Raw genomic sequence first — 21,658 nt, forward strand, 5'->3', positions numbered from 1 at the left:
AAACTACAAATCCCAGAATTCCATAGCTTTGAGCCATGACAATTAAAGTGGTGTTAACCTGGATTTTTTCTGCAGTGTGGATGCAGCTGTAATTTCCCAAGTCCTTTTGAAAATGTCCAGAATCCATACATACAGTATTTGGTTAATGACTGGGATAGTATCTAATGTTATGTTGTTAGAAGGTTGCTTTGCTTTAATTCTTATTTAAAGATATGAATTTAAAGCTGCTATAATGCACCAAATCTCCCTGGGCATTGTAATAACTCCTTCTCACTTCTCCATTGTGTGGTTTTGATTCCAACCCTGTTCCCATTCAAAACTTGGTTTTGCTGTTAAAGGATGTGATGTTACCATGTGCACTGGCATCCATGTATTCTGCTGTTCAGAGTATGACCTGGAGACATCTGCAAAAACACTGGGATATCCCCATAGGTCAGCAGTTAATGCCCCCCCCCCCCCAACAGCTTTCCCAGACCTTCTCTGCCTAACAGCTAAAAGTAGAAGTGCATCAGTGGGTCTTATGAAGAATCTGCTGCAATGACTGAAAGTTTTCTTACACATTCTTTTTCAATATTTCTTTTTTTCTTAACAGCATTCATCCAAGATCCTTTGAGCAGACACATGTCTTCCCATACTATGTGATGCTCATTGCCCATTGATGGCATTGTTTTAAAAATTAACAAATTTTTTAAAAAATTAAAAATTAAAATTAGAAATTAAAGGTCCTGAACTATATTCAGGGGTAGCAGTGTTGGCCATGCAGCAGAACACAACAGAATCCAAAATCCACAGAAGATCAATACCTTTATTTGCCAACAGAAATACACAAAATACATCATGTAAGTTTTTGGAGTTCTGCTGACTTCTTCATCAGACAAAAGATGTTTAAAAGTCATACACGAAAAGAAAAGTGATAATATTAGTGTCACAGGTGTTCCCCTCTTGGCCATGTGTGCACTGAAACAAAGGACAGTAAAATTTAAATTCCATTAACAATAATAAAGTGACTTTTTTTTGGTATCCAGAGTACTTCATGAACCCCCAGGCAACTTCCTTAAAAGAGAGCATTGAATTTTTTAAGAAACTTGTGTACCGGCCACGTCTGGGGAAAAAAAAATCTTAGGTGCTATATGGGTAAAACATGTCAATTATAGTCCAAATGAAAAGGTTTTACTTTTGTTAGAGGTAGAAACTTCAGAGTTAAGTCCCAGTCCTTACTTCCCTCTTGTCTAAGATTTCCCTGTTGTGGCTAAATTTGGTACTTTCAAATCCAGGAGACATTATCCAGGAGTAGCTGTGTTGGCCACACAGTAAAACATAAAAAACCTACAAAAGAGTAATACTTTTATTGGCCAATAGAAATGCACAAAATCCATGATGCAGCCTTTTGAAGCGCCACTGGTTTCTTCATCAACCAAAAAAAATGTTTAATAAATCATACAGGAGAAGAAAAGTGACAGTGTTAGAATCACAGGTTTATGCTTTGAAACAAATATTTCTGTAGTAGTTCAATTGCTTTGGAAGGATCTTGATACAGGGAGAGGCCAATCTTTTTGGCCATGTGCAGAGACATCTGAACTGTACTAAACATGTTTTAAACTGTTTCTTTGGCTGAAAACAATTGGTTTGGGGTGTCATATGGGGCCCTGAAATAATTTAGGTCTGATACAGTTGGACAGAATGGAGTGCTGAGACACCGCCCCTTTCTGCCCAGAGCATTGCCACGGCAGCTGCATGGGCATGGCAACGATCCGCTCAAAAAAGGAGTTGCAAAATGTAGCTCCTTTCTGTGCTGCTGCCAAGGCGCCATCAGCACCCTGGAGCGGCGCAGTGATGTCTCTTGTGTGCCGTGCCATTTGGACATGCTGCACAAGGCATGTCATCAGAGTGCATGCCCAAAATGGCTCCGGGAGAGCACAGAGCGTGTGGCCGCTCCGCTCTCCCAAGCCCTAATTTCGGCAAAGTGGTGGTCTGTACCAGGCTTTACTCATGAATATAAGTGTAAAGAAGATTTTCCAAATTACTAAGTACAGTGGGCCTTTGATATCTGCTGGAGTTTTGTTCCAGGATCCCCTGTGGATAACAAAATTTGTAGATGCTGAAGTCCCATTAAATTCAATGACATAGTAAAATTATATAAAATGACAAAATCAAGGTTTGAATTTATACATTTTAAAAAATATTTTCAAGCTGTGGATAGTTGAATCCATGGATAAAGAATCAGTGGATATGGAAGAATGATATCTTGATGCAAAAGTGGCTTCTATCTTCAAGGCTTTTTTGTTGACTTAATGGAAGTGTCTGTAAGCTGTCTGAAGAAATGTGATTTCTAACTGAAAAGTTCAGTCCACTTTTATGTGATGAAAGTAAGATCAATAAGCGCAAATGAAAAGTGCTTTGCTTAGTGTGATTATTTGATTAAAAATTAAAATGGTATTAAAGTTTTATGGTGTGTGAAGAAACTTAATTAGGTGTTAATGGGCCACTTAGAAATTAAATAATATAATATTTTTCCATCTGCCTATTTGGCTATTTATACAATACCTGAGTGGCCTGCATCTTAGCCACAATTAGGCTGTGCAAAAAGTTGTTAGCCTTCTGTCTTAAGGGTGCAACCTGTCTGTCTTGGAGAATTTGTGCTCTTGACTCCTGATTTTCAGTCTCCAAGAAGTGGATTCCAGTGACTTCTGTCTGTAACTGAGACATTGCTCCTCAATCCACTGGGCAGGAGTTTTTTGCCCTTTGTTTCTTCCTTCCACTCCTGGAGTGGTTGGTAAGAAGAAGCAATTCTTTTCATGTTATTGTGAACTTGCAAACTGTCTTTTTGAAATCATATCATCAGTCCACCTTGCCTCCCGCTCTTTACCGTGATGACTCCCCAAAATCCCAGGTAGTTCTTTATCTGACCTGTTCGATTGTTAACTGATAATTCAAAGGATTGTACCTGGGGCTTTCTTAGTTTTACACACACACACACACACACACACACACACACACACACACAGAGAGAGAGAGTACTGATGAGCTATGACACCACACACACACACACACACACACACACACACACACACTATTGGTTGTTTCATAACTTATCCAGCCATTTTTCTTGACTTTGTCAAAGCTATAGAGACTTGTTTAAAGTATTATTTGTACATCCCTTCAGTTTTAAAAAAAAATCCAGGGAGGTTGTCAGTAACTTTTGTATATTAAGGTTATTTTAGAAAATTAAACTTTTGTTTGGTTTTTCCTTTTGAAGCAAAGGGTACAAATTCTTTGTTATAATTTTCCTAAACTGAATTCTATGTTTTTAAAAGTGCAGATGAATCAGAAAGGATTCTTGATGTAAATCTATCTAGCCTGTTCTTGTTGTGAAGTAAGGGAGGCAGCTTATAGTGTGTCCAGATACATCACACTCATTAAATCATTGGATGTGCATTCATACATACTTTGGTGTGTGCCTTCAAATAATGTCTGACCTATGGCCACCCTAAAGCAACCCTATCAGAGGTTTTCCTGGCAAGATTTGTTCAGAAGGAATTTGCCTTTGTATTTGTCTGAAGCTAAGAGACTGTGACTTGTCCAGGGTAACCCAATGGACTTCCATGGCTGAATGGGAATTTTAACCCTCTTCTCTAGAGCAGTGGTTCCCAACGTTTGTCGGCTGAAAGTCCTGCCCGGCAGCCTCCCTGAGCCAGGAAGGGGTGAGACTTCAGGCTGCCTACAAGCCCCAGCAGCCTTTGCGGTCAGAAGTCCCACCCCTTGCTGGGCTCCCAACCAATTAGGGAGGCCTCTGGCCAGAAGAAGGGGCGGGACTTCCAGCCTCAAAGGCTGCTGGAAAGCCCCTCCGCCTATCAAAGGGTTAAAGTCAGCACACTGGGAAATGCTTAGATGTGTGTGTGTGTGTGTGTGACCATGAGCATCCAGCACTGGGAAGGACAAGGCTGATCATACACAGCTGATGCTCATAAGCTCAAGGACACTCTGGTGCCTGCGTGCACTAAACCTGGATGATGAAATATGTGTCTAGATTGCACAGGAGGACACTTTAGATTGTGGGACAGGAAGTGATTGAGTTTGGGAGACCACTATATAGACTCAAGGGCTTCCAGTAATTACTTGTGGGTTGTAGTAGGAGTTGGTATTCGTGTGATCAGTATTATAGCGTTGGTGATTTGGATAGCACTCTGTAAATAAAGATAGCACTTTGGGAGACTTGGCTTGTCTGGTCAATTAGCTGAAGCCTGGCACCGGTTGCTGAGAGTCCCCGGAGATTCCTGCATTCCTTCTGTTCCTGGAAGACATCCAGTTGCTGTTATCTCTACTGAGGGCTGTGAACCACGTTTCTGAATTTGCCAGTTATACTCTGCTATATGCCAGCATTGGCTATATGGCTCAGAGGAGTTGCTGACACCGCCTCCTCCTCCTCCATGCTGGCCTGGCCTGCCGCAGCCGCCATTGGATGAGGAGGAGGCGTCCCCATCTCCACGCGGTGGCGGTGCTGGTGCCGGCACCCGCAGGGAAGAGGGGAGGAGGAGCAGGCAGCCCTGGCCCCATCCCTACGTGGTGGTGGTGCTGGTGCAGGCACCTGCGGGGAAGAGGGGAGGAGGAGGAGGAGGAGGCAGCCCTGTTCCTGTCCCCATCCGGTGGCAGTGCTGGTGCCGGCACCCGCAGGGAAGGGGGAGGAGGAGGAGGCAGCACCACCATCCCCGCATGGTGGCAGTGCTGGTGCTGGCACCCGCGGGGAAGAGGGGGGGGAGGAGGCAGCCCTTTCCCCACGCGGTGGTGGCGCTGGTGCTGGCACCTGCAGGAAAGAGAGGAGGAGGAGGAGGAGGCAGCCCTGTCCCAGTCCTGGGCCCCACGCAGTGGTGGCGATGGCGCCGGTGCCCGGAGGGAATAGGGGGAGGAATAGGTGGCATCCCCGTCCCCATGCGGTGGCGGCAATGGCACCGGCACCCGCAGGGAACGGGGAGGAGGAGGAGGCAGCATCACCATCCCCGCATGGTGGCAGTGCTGGTGCCGGCACCCACGGGGAAGAGGAGGAGGCAGCGCTACCCCCGCGGGGAATGAGGAAGGAGGAGGAGGCAACCCCGTCCCTGCCCCCATCCCTGCGTGATGGCGGCGCCGGCACCCGCGAGGAAGAGAGGAGGAGGAGGCAGGGGCAAATCCCAACCTGGTGACCCTGAGAAAGGGTTGATCGACCCCCAGGTTGGGAACCCCTGCTCTAGAGTGATTATCCAACAGTCAAAGCACTATAGCTCTTTGGCTTCCTACTGAAACAATTTGCTAGGAAAAAAATTCACAGTACAATGTTCTTAGGTTGTCATTTGCCATGTTGTTATACATGGCAAAACTCGTATTTTATTTGCTTGAAAACACTTTCATACTCTCCAACCATTATCCAAAATGCTGAAATGTTGTAATATTTTTGCAAACAGATGTGTTTATAGAAAAGGTGTAATGGATACTGTAAAAGAGTTATAAGAGAAGTGGTTGGATGGAGATGAAGCTAGCTCGATGCAGAGCTGAAAGACTGGAGGAGCTGCATGTTGTTAAATTGTAAAAGTATGAGTACAAGGATTGAAAAGAGGTTGGAGCTTGCTACCTATGAATCAGTTATAGAGGTCTTGCTTCCTTTTTAAATTTCATATTGCAATGCAGCATTGATTTAGTATTTAGACTATTTAGATCAAAAAAAATATTCAGGTTTGCTTTTCCTTGTTTTCTGTCATTCTGATTGTCTAAAAGTCAATATATTAATGTTAAACAGAGTTTGCTCCCTCAGTTTTAGATATGGTGACTGGCAGTTATCAACAAAAATCAATTGCAGGAACAGAGCAGGTAGCAGAGGCCAACTCTATATCCTGCTAGGTCATAGACAGTAGAGGTACTGTTCTTGTGAGGGGTACAGTCCACTTCTTTGATGCAGACCCTGTTGGCATTTCTAAGCCTTGAGCTTTACTGGAGAGTGAGTAGGACTTAATGGGGCATATTAAGGCCTAGAACCTTTCAGTTTGGTATGTTATGTTGCTTACTGATAGGACCATTGAAATCTGAGGAAGATATTTATATGCGAGGAAGGGGTAAGGTTTTCAGCAGTGCTGATTTAAGGGGAATATATACAGTGGAACCTCGCCATAGGCGGGTGCGCCATATGCGGCCTTGAGCATATGCGCTCAAGCCGCGGCGCGTGCGCGGGGCGGAAGGGGCGGCGCGTCCCATTCAGTTGAATGGGCGCGTGCGCCCGTTGCGCCCCGCGCACCTCCGCACCGCCATGCACGAGCCCCATTGTTTACAATGGGGCTCGAGCATAGGCGGAAATCGCCATACGCGGCGGGATCCGGAACGGATCCCCCGTGTATGGCGAGGTTCCACTGTATTTTATATGTCTTACTATCATAAGAAGGAAATAAGAACTTAAGCTTAGATATCTACTGTTTGATACAAGAAAATCCACTCAAGCTGACCAATTAGTTTCAGTGGTTTCATGAGGGGGATGCAGGGCATGTGAACCACACCAGGGAACACCATCAGACCAGATAGCACACGGCATCCGAAAGCCCTTTTCTGGAAAGACAGGGGACCCTTCTTGGGATGATGCTCGCTTTGGAGAGGCAAGGATGGGATTGAAGCCATAGACCGTTCTCTTTGCTTTCCCCTCCTGAAGCCCCAATCTGTTTGGCTCTTTTCTGCCATTGTCCTCCTGTGTGGGGTGGGGAGCTATTTGCTGTGACTTCCTTTTCCCCTAAGGTGGAGCTCTTACATCATTAAAATGCTTCTTGCTCAGGGGCCCGGCTTCGCTATCTTGGCTGGGGAAGAGGGCAAGAAATTGGGTTCACCAGGATGAGACTTTTCTCCCCATCTGCACCTCAATCCCAGGAGGTGCTGCAAGAGTACCCATGAGGTACTGCATTGAGTGACGCCGACCTTAGTTGCTGCTAGGTTTCCATTATTTGACTTCAAGCTAATGATGACCTAAATTATTAGGAACAGATTATTTGAAATGTGAAATGAACAGAGAAAAGGGCATTAACTAGCCAACAGTGGCATTTACCTTGAACTGTTTCAATACTTAAATTTATCATGCTTGCAGTTGCCGTTTAAAGGAAATTGTTTTCTTATTTGGGGATTATTTCTCTCTTACAGCTGTATCAGCTGGAGTAGTTACCATAAAAATCTCTTGGCCAGCAGTGACTATGAAGGTACCGTCATCTTGTGGGATGGGTTCACAGGGCAGCGGTCAAAGGTCTACCAGGTAAAGAAGTGCTACTTTTCAATTCCCAGTGAACAGTTCCAGATGTACTTAACTTGGAGCACCTTTCCTGCTAAGGAAAGATCTAATCAAATCATATTTTATGTTTGTCAAAATGTATTTGTAAATGCTACTGCAGTCTGTACTAATTTATGAGTGTAAACATAATAAGCAAGCATTATAGTAAGAGAATTAGAATTACAGTTGTCCCTCCATATTTGCTAGGGTTAGGGGAACAAGACCCCCATGAATATGGAAAAAACGCAAATAACAAAAACACTGTTTTTACCTGAGAGGACACCTCTCTAGGAATCTCTAGATCCTCCAGTGCAACTCTGTGGCTAATGTCCAACATACACTGACCATAGAATGGCACTGGAGTAGCTACAAATGGTCTTTCAGTGCAACTTTTAGTTAAAGTTGACCACAGAGTTGCACTGGAGGACCTAGACAGTCCTAGAGAGAACATATTAATGAAATCCGTGAATAATCAAATCCGCAAATATCAAATCCACAAATATGAAGGGATGACTGTATTTCCATTCTGTATAAAGTTTTTATAAACATGCATGCCCATTAAAAGGTTTTGCTTTTGTTGTATTTTTTCATATGCCATGTGGGGGCATTGATGAAAAGTATCAAGAAAACATGAATCAGTTGATGAAAGTAGTGTGTCCTCTTTGAAAGTTAGTAGTGGTTCTTTATTCTCAGAAGCCTTCGATTTTTTTAAGTCTAAATCAAGTGCTAGTCCTATCTAGAGTAGATCTACTGAAATGAATGGGCCATTTTACTCACAGTGCTTATGAAAGGGAGTTGTTATTTTTTAATACTTAAGAATAATTGATTTCATTGAATTTGTATAGGACTGATACTGGATTTAGCTCATAGTAACAGTTCATTTGTTCATAGTAACATAGTCCTCAGGGGTTATGATTCAAAACTCTGATAACCTACAGTATGCCCAGGAAGCTCACTTTTACTCATAGCAGGGTTTATATATATGACACAGTTAGTGAGAGAATTTCCTATAGACGCTCAGATCATTTAAACCTCTGTTGATACAAGGAGCTTTGGAGATGGGCTCACTAAAAGCAGTTCTGTCATGACCTGAGCCTATTTAATTCAAGAGAAACCTACATTTGTATTTTTAGATAAACAGTGAGAGGGATTGATAATGACAAATCAAGTGCTTTCAACTAATGACCATTTTACTAGCTAATGATGGAATTTATAATGAAGATAAAGGATGATGTTTCTCATGACTCTTACATCATTATCAAAAAAAAAAAAACAGTTCTGAGGATTCTGTCTTCTCTGACATTCATCAGTAGATCCTAAGAACTGTGTCTATGAATCTACAGCACCTTTCTGTTATTTCTGAATAAATATCATTTACCAGTGTAGGGGTGAGAAATGTCCATAACTATGAGAAAATTGTTTATCAGGCATTTTTTGTTAATCTCCTAAGACTTCACTAAAAAGATTGCAGGTCTATAAGCATATCCACATGAATCAATCCTAGCAGATACATGTAGAGTACAGTACAGAAATAATTAAAATGTAAGAGATGGAAAAAAAGAGCAAATTAGTGTGTGCCAGTCTGGAGGGTTGATTGTGGTTAGGGTTCTAATTTAATGTGCCTACTTCAGGCATCCTTTTTAAAAAGTCCCTGTTGATTTTTGTTGAAATTAATGTGTGGCAGGGCCGTTCTTTGGAATACTTCTTTGGTTCTTTGGCCATCCTATGTTGTAATTAATGTATATATGAACAGTATGCAGAGGAAAGTAGAATTACTGAAATTATTAGTAAAAAGTAAGTAAGATTCTTCTAACGCTTGAGAATACTGATATCTAAGGGAAAATATTGCTTGGAATGCCCTATAAAGAGGTTAATATATTCAGAATTTGTAGAAATTTTTTCTGTTGGGGAAAGAAAAAAGCTCACCAGGGAGCAGTAACAAGCCAAACAACATTCTTAACAAGAGTAATCTGAGCTCTTTGTCTTTCAAGATGCAAATAAGCAGTAGTGCATGCCTTTTTTTTTCTTTTGAAAATGAGACATTCTTCTAGCTCTTTAACTGGGGGCTGCTTTCAAATAGTGCAGAAGAATTGCGAGGGGGAATTTAAAAAAAAATCTAAACTTGATTAAGTGTAGTAAATTATTTCATATTAACTTAACCAAAGCTGCATCATTACTAACTAGTTTATGTTTGAATGATCACTTGCTTTTGTTTCATTTCTTTTTCTTTCAAAACAGGAGCATGAGAAAAGGTGCTGGAGTGTAGACTTTAATTTGATGGATCCTAAACTCTTGGCTTCTGGCTCTGATGATGCAAAAGGTTAGTTTGTTTCTAGTTATTATGAAATCGGATTGAAGATTCCTTGCAGAAATGAAAATTCAGGATACCAATATTTCTTGGCAGAATTAGAAATTTATTTTCTCAGAGATTCTCAGCTATTTGCATAATGGTCTATTGAGGACAATTGGAAGGCTGCTCAGAAAAGGCTCATGTGAAAAATCTTACTGTTTTAACTGCCCTTAAATTGACCCTGACTCATGGTGACCCTGTGGGTGAGACACTTCCAAGACTCCCTATCCTCCACTGCTCTGCTTAGGTCCTGCAACTTCATACCATCAACCTCCTTAATAGAGTCTGTTCATCTAACATGAAATCTGTCAGCTTTCCTAGCATTTCACCCTTCACCTTTCCTAGCATTATTGTCTTTTCCAGTGAATTGTGCCTTCTCATGATGTGACCAAAGTATGACAGTCTCATCTTAATCATCTTGGTGTCCAGGGAGATTTCTGGCTTGATCTGTTCTAAGACCCATTTGTTTGTCTTTTTGGGGGTCCAAGGTACCCTCTGCACTCTTGTCAGCATCACATCTCACATGAGTTGATTTTCTTCTTATCTGCTTTCATCACTATCCAGCTCTCACCCATACATGGTGATGGGGAATACAATGGCTTGTACAGTTCTATCATGCTCAGCTGTATATCTTTACTCTTTAGGATCCTTTCTAGTTCTTTTATAGCAGTCTGTCCTGTTCCTAGTGTTCTAATTTCTTGACTGCAGTCCCCATTCTGATACAGGCATGCTTTTACAATTTTCTAATTATCTAGTTTGATTTTCTGTAAATCCTCTGTAGCCATTATTTTGTTTTCTTTATGTTCAGCAGTAATCCTACCTTTGCACTTATTTCCTTGATCTTCCTTAGTAGTTGTTCAAAGCCTGTGACGTTTTCTGCTATAGAATGGTGTCATCAGCATATTTTAGAGCGTTCATATTCTTTTCTCCTATCTTCATTCCTCTTCTGTCTGTGCTCAGGCCTGCTTTTTGTATAATATGTTCTGCATAAAGGTTGAGCAGGTGAAAGGATGCAGCCTTGCCTGACCCTTTTCCCAACTGGTTTTTACTCCTAAGTACAGTAGCCTCTTGTCCTAAGTACAGATTTCTCATCAGGACTATCAGATGTGTTAGCACTCTCATGTCTTTAAGAGCATTCCATAGTTTTTCATGATCTGTGCAGTTGAAGGCTTTGCTATAGTCTAAACACATGCTGATTTTCTTTTGGAATTCTTTGGTGCGCTTCATTATCTATTGTATGTTTGCAATGTAGTCCCTAGTGCCTCTTTCCTGGACCCCACTTGCACCTTTGGGATTATGGTTGGAGAATTTTGAACATAATTTTCCTTGCATGGAAAATAAGTGCTATAGTTGCTGCAGTCTTTTGTGTGTCTCTCTCTCTCTCTCTTTCTCTCTCTCTTTTTGAATGAGGATTTATATTGATTGTTTCCAATCTGTTGACCACCATTTTGTTTTCCATATTTATTGACATATGCTGGTTAGCACTAGAGTTGATTCTATCAGTGCGGATTGTGGCACTGGAATATCATCTGTTCCTGGTGACTTATTTTTCTACATTTTTATTATTGCAGCTTCCACCTCTTTTTTTATTGACTAAAATGGTGGCAAAGGCTTCATAACTACATAAGTAGGTCCTTATTTAGTTAAGACTAATGTGACAGAATATTCCCAATGTTGTAACTATTGTTAGGTGTTGGAAGCATGTTATAAATTTGTGTGCTTGCTTTCACTCTCACAACTTAATTACAGTCGTCCCTCCCCTTTTGTGGGTTTAACATTCTCAGATTTGCTTATTTGTCAGTTTGTCCACAGCATGCCTGAGAAAGGGCAGGCATGTTTGCACTCCTCCCTCCCTCCCAAGCTCCCAAGCTCCTAACCTGGGGGGGGGGGAGAGAAAGCCCAGGAAGGAGGGACCAGCTGGGAATGGTGAACGCATGCTCCTCCTGCCTTCCCCCATGCTTTGGTTGGCTGAGGGAAGCTGGCATGGGGGAGGGAGAGAAGCGTGCGCATGTGGCCCTCCTGCCTTTCTCCCCCATATTTCCACTTCCCCCCACAAATTTAGAGGGGAGACTGTGATTCTTTCATATCTAATGCTCTTAACCATCCTGTAGTGTAACTGAAGTGTTGACACTTTCATGAATGGTTAATAGCAATAGCAAGTACATTTCTATACCACTTACCAATGTGCTAAGCAGGTTACAAAGTGTAAGCTAATTGCCCCCAACAAGTTGGGTACTCATTTTAGTGATCTATAGAAGTATGGCAAGCTGAGTCAACCTGGAGCCCCTGTCTGGTATTGCATTCATAACCTTGTGGTTTGTGAGTGAGTGGCTGCAGTTCAGACATTTAACCACAGTGCCACCAGGGCACCTGTCATAATCAGGATATGAAGTCGAAGGCTTTCATGGCCGGCACCCATAGTTTTTTGTGGGTTTTTCAGGCTATGTGGCCATGTTCTAGCAGAGTTTCTTCCTGACGTTTCGCCAGCAACTGTGGCTGGCATCTTCAGAGAATGTTTGCCTGGAAAGGACTTGGCTATATATATTGTGTGACCTGGAAAAGCAGGAGTGATTTGCATGTGTATTGTTTGTTGCTGATAGGAATAAGAAATTTTAAATAATAATGTAGTTATAGTACAAATAATACATCATTGTGAGGTCAGTGAGATGGAGAGAGCTGTATATTGCCCCTCGGAAAAGAGGCAGGATGTAAATGTAATAAACAAATTTTGTTTTTCTTTGTGATCCTTGTTTTTCATTCAAATAGGTCTTGTGCCTGCACAGAGCTAGAATTAGAACATTTGCAGTTTTTGGTGGGAATTCCACTCTCTTCCACATCACATCTCACCTCTTTACCTTAAGTTCTTTGTTTTCACCATTTCAGCAGGATCAAAAATGAAGACATGATTAAAACATAAATGATTAAACATGCACAGTCGCTCTGTGAGATTGGTTCAGTGACTTTATTTTTATATATAGCATTAATCTACTTTTATGAAATAGCTAAGATTAATTTATAATTATCTTTATCTATTACTGAGTTTCATTTAAAATGTATATATTTGAAAAGTCTTTCTACCATATATACTCGACTATTAGTCAACCTCATGTATAAGTTGAGGGAATGTTTTGGGGCCAAAATTATGGATTTTGATCTGGTCCATGGATAAGTCAGGGGTAAAATTTAGCAGCATGTAACAAAGGATGTAAAGGATGAAGTAATGGAAAATGATACTAAAGATCTTTTTAAAACAATTTGACAGGCATAACTGTTTGTCACCCTAAAGGCTGTATGGATGAGATAGTAGAGGGGTTGATGCTTCTTTTAGGTGCTCCAAGAAGAGATTAATCTCTCACCTTTTCCCAGGGCATGGTCCCCTTTTTGATAAGAGCTAAAGTACAGTACTTAAATTGACCTGTAGATAAGTCGACCCAGGTTTTTGGGTCAATTTTTTGACTAAAATTTCTAGACTTATACATGAATTTATACAGTATATCACCTCCCGTTCTCAAGGCAATACACAACAAATAAAAAGATTTAAATTGTACAGAAATAAACATACATTTAAATACATGTTAAAAACCTTTAAAGGTAACCCTAAGATATAATTTTCATTTTAGGACTTCAGGGCTTAAAAATAAAAGAGGTTTCGCTCTGCTGACTTCTGTGGATTTGAAGGCTACATTTAAATTGTGCACCCCCTCATGAGAAGACAAAGCCTTCTTCAGGCTTTCTTTGTGTCTTCTTCATCTTGATGATGTGAAACAGTCATGGTTTCCAATCTGGATTTCTTTAGCAAAAGGATTGAGGGCTCCTTGCCATTTGTCAGCTAATCTGGATTCTGTCTGGGGTCCTGTTATCACCTTCTGGCTACCTGGATATCCAACTTGTGATGGTGATGAAAAACAGAGCAGTAGTTTTAACATCAACACACATTTAATCATTCTTAAATACTAGAATCTCAGAGTATTAATACTCTGCCCTTTTTGAATGCTTTGGCAGGAAAATGGTAATTGTGACAGCTCCTCTTTTGTGGTTCTCCTCAAAGGAGTGGTGAGAGAATAGAGAGGGTCGGTACTTTTTAAGGTTCCCCCAGGACAGACAAAGCCCTCTCCTTTCACCACTCTACTCAGAGCAGTGGATCCAGTGATGTTATTGCAGTGATGAAGAATTGAGATATGTGAGTGTTTTCTTAGCCTTGCCCATGCCTGATCATCTCGCCCACACATCGCACAACCACCATTTACTGTAGTTCCCTCCTCTTCCATCCAGCCTTTAGGATGAGCACAATTATGCCTGCCAGAATTTTCTAAGTTCTTTGGTATTGTTTTCCTTTGCTTCAACCTTTACAAATTTTGCTATATGTCCCTAATCTTTATCCACAGGTCATATCGAAATCCATAATTTTAGTACCCAAACCTGCCCTTGACTCATACTTGAGGTTGACTTATGCACAAGTATATATGGTATTCAGAGAGTGAAATTTCTTGTATCTCTGTCTTGGGTGAGGGCCCCAGGCAGCATCTAAAAGAAATAATAATAATAATAATAATAATAATAATAATAATAATAATATATTTGTATCCTGCCTCTCCCTTTTGAGGATTGAGGCAGTTAACAGCAGAAGTTAATACAAATACAAAAAACAATAGCAAAGAAAAACAATCCCCCTAATTCCATCCATTCAGTATAAAATTACAGCAATAAAAACCATGTAACTACAGAACATTTAAAATAATTCAATAAAGTGGTAATACCAAGAGGGCTAATTAGATGGGCCAATAATAATGAAATAGAACCAGAATGGACAAAATTGACAGCCAGCTCCTAGTAATTGCTGGAGGGTTTTTTTTCAGTCAAAAATGTATATAACCATTTTTGGTTTTTATTTATTCAAAGTATTTATGTATTGTCACCTAGTTGACCAGGGTGTCTGAGGCTGTGCATATCAACTAAAAATATTTAAAACAGTGGCTCCCAAACTTTAGTTCCCCAGGTGTTTTGGTCTTCAGCTCCCAGCATCCCCAGTCAGCTTAGTCAACAGTCAGGAATTCTGGTAGCAGAAGTCAAAAACATCTTGAGGACTGGTTTGGGAATTACTGGTTGAAAACAATAGAGATAAAACCTTTAAAAAGAAATTAACATACTATTTGACAGCATTTAAAAACATGTAAAAATTACTTTTAAAAATAATTTTAAAACAATCGAAATGTCAAAGGCCATGTTGTTACCATTTGTTTCTGATAACAGTTCAAACCTTCTAGATATATTGACTCGATATTTTATCACTCCTAATGAAGTAAAATTGATATTGATTAATTTCTGTACCAAAATATGAGCAATCTTTTATTTAGAATGCCACTTAGGTATGAATTATTGTATGCATTATTTGCAATTCATTATTTTTATTCAGTGATGTTGCTATAAAATTGGTCATCCAGCTTTTAATTGAAGGGGGAGACTATGAGTTTTAGCTTTATACATCAGAGTCAAATAAAATGCAGCAGCTTTTCAGAGAAACATACACTACAACCAATTCTCATTGAAATGAATTTAATTTTTTTTTAAAATGATTTAATATAAACATTGTTTCCACTCTTTCGTGGAGTCATAAATTTTAACATGTGCAAACAACACACACAACAGATAGACACACATTACAAACCAATAAAACAACAAGATACAAAGTTTAAAATTTTTAAAGACAAAACATTATTTCTGAATTATTTCCTCGTCAAATAACAACGTTTCAAATGTAGGCTCTTATTTCCAAAGTCTCTTTTTAATTGGGGAAATTTTCTACTGTAGAATAATGCAACTGTAGTGTTACCTTCAAGCATTTTTTCATTAGCTCAAAGAGCAGTCCATGGCACTCCTTTCATTTTGTGCCTCAAATATGTAGTCTGGCCTCTGATTATGTTCAGATAGGTAAAAGGGCCATAATGGCATTTATGAATAAAAATCTCAGCTCACTGGAAGTGCAGACTTTGGTCAGCCTTTGCTTTTTACAGTATTCCAAATCATAAATTACTTGTTTTATGAGTAAATGTGTCATAGCCTGTCCCAACATAGCTGCTCTTATGGTTTTAGGAAATGAGTCCAACAAAACAAAACAAAACAAACCACCTAAGCAGCAGCCTTGTTTCCACTAAACATCATTAAGAATAGCTTGTTAGGTTTGCTCAACATGGCGACTGTGGTTAATTGAAACTGAAATGTACTACATCCCACACAGCTGTACCAGCAGTAAGGGAATACACAAGTCAGGGTTTGTTGAGTTTTATTCTTGTTGCTCTAAACAATGGTGTTGAAATTTGGCCAGATTATGTGAAATTGCTAACATTGATCATCTGCATTAACAAGAATTAAGCCCTAGTCTGTCCACAGTGAACTTGTAATTTTAAAATAAATGTTCTGAACAAATTCTGTACATGAGAAACTGCATTTTAATTATGGGAAAGATGCTAACTACCTCAAAACAATATGTATAGCTAAGCAGTGAGAATTTACTGGGGAATCTAATTCAATTGGAATCCTTAGAAGTGTTTTTTCTTTAATGTATGCACAAACAATAACACAGCAAAGTGTAATGATCTGCTTGCAATTTTCCCAAGAACCCAGATGATTTTGTCTCACTTATGCAAAATTTGCATAAACCCAAACAATCCCTTTTGGCTGTTATCAATTCCACTGAAGGATTGAAAAAGTATTATCTGGAAAGAAAAACATGGTACCTTCTTGGTGAGGCATATTGCAATAGGAAGAGAGTGTGTGTCTGCAAAGACTCCAGTCCTTTTGAAATAAGAGGTTTAATTGCATTTATAGCGCACATCTGTATGAATGTCAGTATACTTCTTTGTGTATTCAAAAACTAGTGATAGGTGTGTGCAAGTTTTTTAAATCTGTGATTTAAAAAAAATAGGCTGAGAACCATGTATCAGTGTAACATTTGTGACTGACTAAAAGAACATAAGCATATTGTTGATTTAAGTTTTAAAATCAAAGAATCTTAGAATGTTAGAGTTGGAAGGGACCACAAGACCCGTCTAGTCGAACCCCCTGACATGCAGGATTATACAGCTACAGCAGACTTGGAAGGTGCTCATTCATCCTCCTCTTTAAAGACTTCCAAAGAAAGAGAGTTTATCATCCTCTGAGGCAGTCTGTTGTACTGTCAAACAGCTCTTACAGTCAAGTTCTTCCTAATGTTAAGTTTTCTTTTCTTCTGTTGGTTGATGTTCTGTCCTCTGGAGCAGCAAACAACAAGCTGGCTCCAGCTTCTACATGACATCGCTTCAGATAATTAAAGATAACTAACATATCACCTTTGAATCTCCTCTTCTTCAAGCTAAACATACCCAGCTCAGTTGGTCTTCATAAGGCTACGTTTCGAGATATTTTATTATATTTGTCACCCTTCCCTGAAAAAGTTCCAGCTTGTCAATATCCTTGAAATGTAGCGCTTGAAACTGGACACGGTAGGAATACTGTGAAACCTGACCAAAACTAAATAAAGTGGTAATACTTCCCTCAAGGAGGACACTGTACTCCTGCTGCTGCATCCTGAATTTCACTGCCCATTGCACTGCTTTGTTGACTCCCCCCCGCTTTTTGAAAATGGGGACAATATTTGCTCTCCTCCAATCTGCTGGGACTTCTCCTGTTCTCCAGGAGGTCTCAAAGATTATTGCCAGTGGCTCCGATATTACATTTGCCAGTTGTTTAAATACTCTTAGATGTCGTTCATCAGGTCCTGGGGACTTACATTCATTTAGATTAACCAGGTATTCCTCTACTATCTCTTTACTTATTCTGTGCTGCATTTCCCCTGTTCTGTCCTCTGCTTTTTCCTCAGGTTGAGCACCCCTTTCCTTTTCTGAGAAGACTGAAGCAAAGAAGGTGTTGAGTAATTCTGTCTTTTCTTTGTCCCGTTAGCATTTTGCCATCATCTCCACACAGTGGCCCTGCCATTTCCTTCTTCCTTTTGCTGCGGACATATCCAAAAAAAGCCCTTTTTATTGTTCTTAACCTCTCTAGCAAGCCTGGGTTCATTCTGCACTTTAGCTTTTCTGACTTTACCCCTACACATGCTCACTATTTGTTTGAATTCCTCTTTGGTGATTTCCCCCTTTTCCCATTTCTTATGCATGTTTTGTTTAAAACTTAGCTCAGTTGAAATTTCCTTAGTCATCCATCCAGGTTTCTTAAGACATCTCCCATTTTTCTTCCTCTTTGGAACTGTTTGAAACTGTGTCTTCAGTATCTCCCTTTTGAGAAGCTCCCATCCGTGTTGAACTCCCTTCTTTTTTAGTGTTCCTGACCACGGGATCACCTCCAGTATTTCTCTAAGTTTACTAAAATCAGTTTTCCTAAAGTCTAGAATGCATGTCTGACTATGCCTGGCTTCTCCTTTCCATTGTATAACAAACTCCAGGAGAAAATGGTCATGATTCCACTTAAGGATCTCACCACTTGCACTCCATTAACTAGATTGTCCCTGTTGATTAAGATCAGATATAAAATAGCTGGTCCCATTGTTACCTCTTCCACCTTTTGGACAATGAAACTGTTTTCCAGACAAGTGAGGAATTTGCTAGATCTTGAGGTTTTGGCTGAGTTTGATTTCCAGTAAATATCGGGATAGATGAAGTCATCCATTGCTACCACATCTCTCTTTTATGAATGTGTGGCCATCTGTCCTAGAAAGACATCATCCAGTTCCTCTGCCTGACTTGGGGTTCTGTAGTAGACTCCCACAATAACATCCCTGTTGTTTCCCTCCCCTTTAATTTTTATTCTGATGCTCTCCACCTGGCTTCCAGTATTGATGTCCTGGATCTCTTCACTGGTGTAAATATCTCTGACCTATAATGCTATTCCTCCTCCTTTCCTGTGTGGCCTATTTCTCTTGAAAAGGTTATACCCCTGTATTCCTACATTCCAATCATGAGTCTCACCCCACCAGGTTTCAGTAGTGCCTATTATATCATATTTGCTTTGTTGTGCTGGGAGTTCCAGTTCATCTTGCTTATTTCCCATGCTCTGTGCATTAGTTTAGAGACATATAAGACCATGGGTCTCCCCTACCTGCTGCCTGTGCAAGGTTTTTTCTCCCCTCCTACTGCCTGGTCATTGCACTGTTTGCCTTCTTTCCTCTATGACAATTTGACTATTTTCTCTAACCCTTTTGCCTTCCAGAATACTGTCTCTCTCCCCCACATAACTCAGTTTAAAGCCCTCCTGATCAGATTTTTGAGACTATTGGCAAAAAAATGTTTCTGCCAACTGGCATGAGATGCAACCCATCCCTTGCCAAAAGTCCCTCCTCATGGAACTGCAGCCCATGATCTAAGAATCTAAACCGTTCTTGTCAACACCATCTGTGGAGCCAGTTGTTTACATCCGCTATTTTCTTCTCCCTTCCTGGACCATGCCCTTCAACTGGCAGAATAGATGAGATGACAACCTATGAATCCATGTCTTTCAGCTTCCTCCCGAGAACCTCATAATCCCTTATGATATTCTGAAGGCTGTGCCTTGCAGTATCATTGGTTGCCACATGGACCAAAACAAAGGGATAATAGTCAGTAGGCTTGACAAGTCTTGTCAGCCTCTGTGTTACATCACAGATCCTTGCCCCAGGGAGACAACACACCTCCCGAGACATCTTGTCAGGCCCACAAACCACTGCTTCTGTATCCCTCAGCAAGGAGTTCCCCCCCCCCCCCACCACCACATGCCTCCTCTGAGGCTTAGCTGTGGCTGTTCCTGTGGTGGAACTCTCAGGCTCCCCTGCTCTGCCCCTGACATCTGTCCATGCTGCTGTTCCTCATCATCCCTGATAATAGAGAGAGATTCAAATCGATTCTGTAGCTGCAAGCTCACAGAACGATCCCTGGTTTTCCTACTTTGTGTGACATTCTTCCAACCATCTACCTCCTCTGTGTGTTTCCCATCCAAGAACCTTCGGTCCGTTCTGTCCAGGAAAACCTCTTGCTCCCTCCAGCTGCTGGACTTTCTCTTCCAAGAGGGCTTCCAACTTGCACTTGGTGCATGTGAAGTTCCCCACATCCCTAGACAAGAAGACAAACATCCCACAAGTGTTGCAGGTGACTTCAGCAACTCCCCTAAGTGTCCAACAGAGTAGTCTTAAGGTCTCTGACTCACTTTCTCTGAGCAAAAGTCCCCACAAGCCCCTTAATGAAAAAAGAAAAAGGAAAAAGTGAAAAATTAAGGGAGAACCCCTGCAACGCTGTCGCCAGGACAGGTTCTTCCTCCTTGACTATATAACAAAGATTAAAAATTAAAGATGCATGCGCCATTAGGCGCACGCCTCTGCCTGCACTTATATGGAATTAGGTTTTTGGCTCCGCAGTGGCTCAAAGTGGCTCAGAGTTTAAAAGTTTAGGATCTTACCCAAGCACATGGTCAAAGAGAACCATGTGCTTGGGTAAGAGCCTAAACTTTTAAACTTTGAGCCACTGCTGTGGGTTAAGCCATTGCATAGTTTGTGTTTGAGATCAGTGCTCTAATACAGTGTTGAAGCTTGTCCTAGCATTCAAGACAGTTCGCTGGAGTCAATACAAATTGTAACCAACAATACTATTAAAGAGTTAAACATTGCATGTGGATACGTTCGGAAAACGAGTTGCTTCTTGACTTTCCCATTTTGTTTTTCTCCTGTTTTTCCTTAGTGAAACTGTGGTCAACCAACCTGGACAATTCAGTTGCAAGTATTGAGGCCAAGGCAAATGTGTGCTGTGTGAAATTCAGCCCATCCTCTAGGTATCATCTCGCCTTTGGTTGTGCAGGTAAGTGCAAAAACTGCCACTTTATGTATTGGGCAACATGAACAAGATGGAAGGGGGACCGGGGGTGGGGGGGGTGGGGAGGAAAAATCTGTTCTGAATAACTGAGATCATTATTTTAGGAGTCTTTGTGAAGGCCAGAACATGGACATAATTGGTTTAAAATGTCCATTTACTCCTGGAATCTTCATATATTATTTCCATCCGTGTCAGTCTGGCAAGTAAAAAAGGAATGTTGTTTCAGCATTGGTGCCTCATTGCTTTTTTAACCAATTGAGGAACAAGGAAAGGTCTTCATTTTCAGTTGTTTACGAGACTATATAGAAAGTAAACAAGACAAAGGAAGCTGCACCACAGAACATAAAGGACTTCCCCTACTAGTTCATATGATATCTTGTTCTTGGTGAAGGGTCTTATGAGAGCAGTCTCAAGTAGGTCACACGTAAAAAACTAGCCAAGTCTTAGAACTTATATGCTATGTATTTAGTTGTTTCCCCTGCTTTTTAAAGATGAAAACAGGAATCTCCTTAATTAAAATGACAAACAGCTTGAATCTTTCTTAGTACTGCATAGCCTTCTCACCTGTGGAACTACCTGCATGCTTAGATCATCTATGAAAGCCATGCTCTGTGTTCTTCCTCACAGAAGTAGTGTGTGTTGGATGGAATGGAATTTCTCCACTGTACAGAATTTCTTCTGCAGTGAAAGTTGCTTTGTTCTGTCTTTGCTTATATTTGCGCATTTGTTCAAGACATTTCAGAAGGCATGTGGGACTAATTGAGTTTTTACTGTTTTAGTGATCTGTGTATGTTGAAGCTTCTATATCTTTAATTAAGACTGGTTTAAATGTTTGTGGACGTGGATGGTCAAAAAGTGGGATAGAAATACTTTGAACAGAAAAGGTCTATTTTATACAAAAAAACAGATCATGGATACAGTTTCCATGCATTTTTGATCATGCTAATTAATTTATTAAATGTTCTGGTCTGGTTCATGTGTAATGTTATCATACCAGCAGGTAGCTCTAAGAAATGGATTTAAATTTGTTCATACTCACATGAAATGTTTTCCATGAGCAAAGATTTTCTTGTCATTCTGTCTTGTATAAATGAATCATAGACAGATTATTCATTTTCATCCTATCACATTTTATCAGCATGGAGGTTAATAGTATTGATGTAACATAAGACCAGAACTACGTGGCAGGACAATATACTTTAACATTTTAAAGTG

The 21,658-nt window shown here is 40.5% G+C and overlaps 1 protein-coding gene across 2 annotated transcripts in view; it reads left to right on the plus strand.

Annotated features, from left to right (window-relative positions):
• The window catches only part of COP1 (COP1 E3 ubiquitin ligase), a 144,458-nt gene that overhangs the window by 59,199 nt on the left and 63,601 nt on the right, over nt 1–21,658 (plus strand). For both annotated transcript variants that reach the window (XM_089515966.1, XM_089515967.1), the window contains exons 13-15: nt 7,144–7,252; nt 9,506–9,587; nt 20,312–20,428. In XM_089515966.1, coding sequence (XP_089372092.1) covers nt 7,144–7,252; nt 9,506–9,587; nt 20,312–20,428 — 308 coding nt within the window. The remainder of the gene's footprint in view (nt 1–7,143; nt 7,253–9,505; nt 9,588–20,311; nt 20,429–21,658) is intronic.

This window comes from Sceloporus occidentalis, unplaced genomic scaffold (assembly GCF_023333645.1).
Source record: "Sceloporus occidentalis isolate IW3139 unplaced genomic scaffold, rSceOcc1.0.p SCAF_3, whole genome shotgun sequence".
Classification (NCBI taxonomy): Eukaryota; Metazoa; Chordata; class Lepidosauria; order Squamata; family Phrynosomatidae; genus Sceloporus; species Sceloporus occidentalis.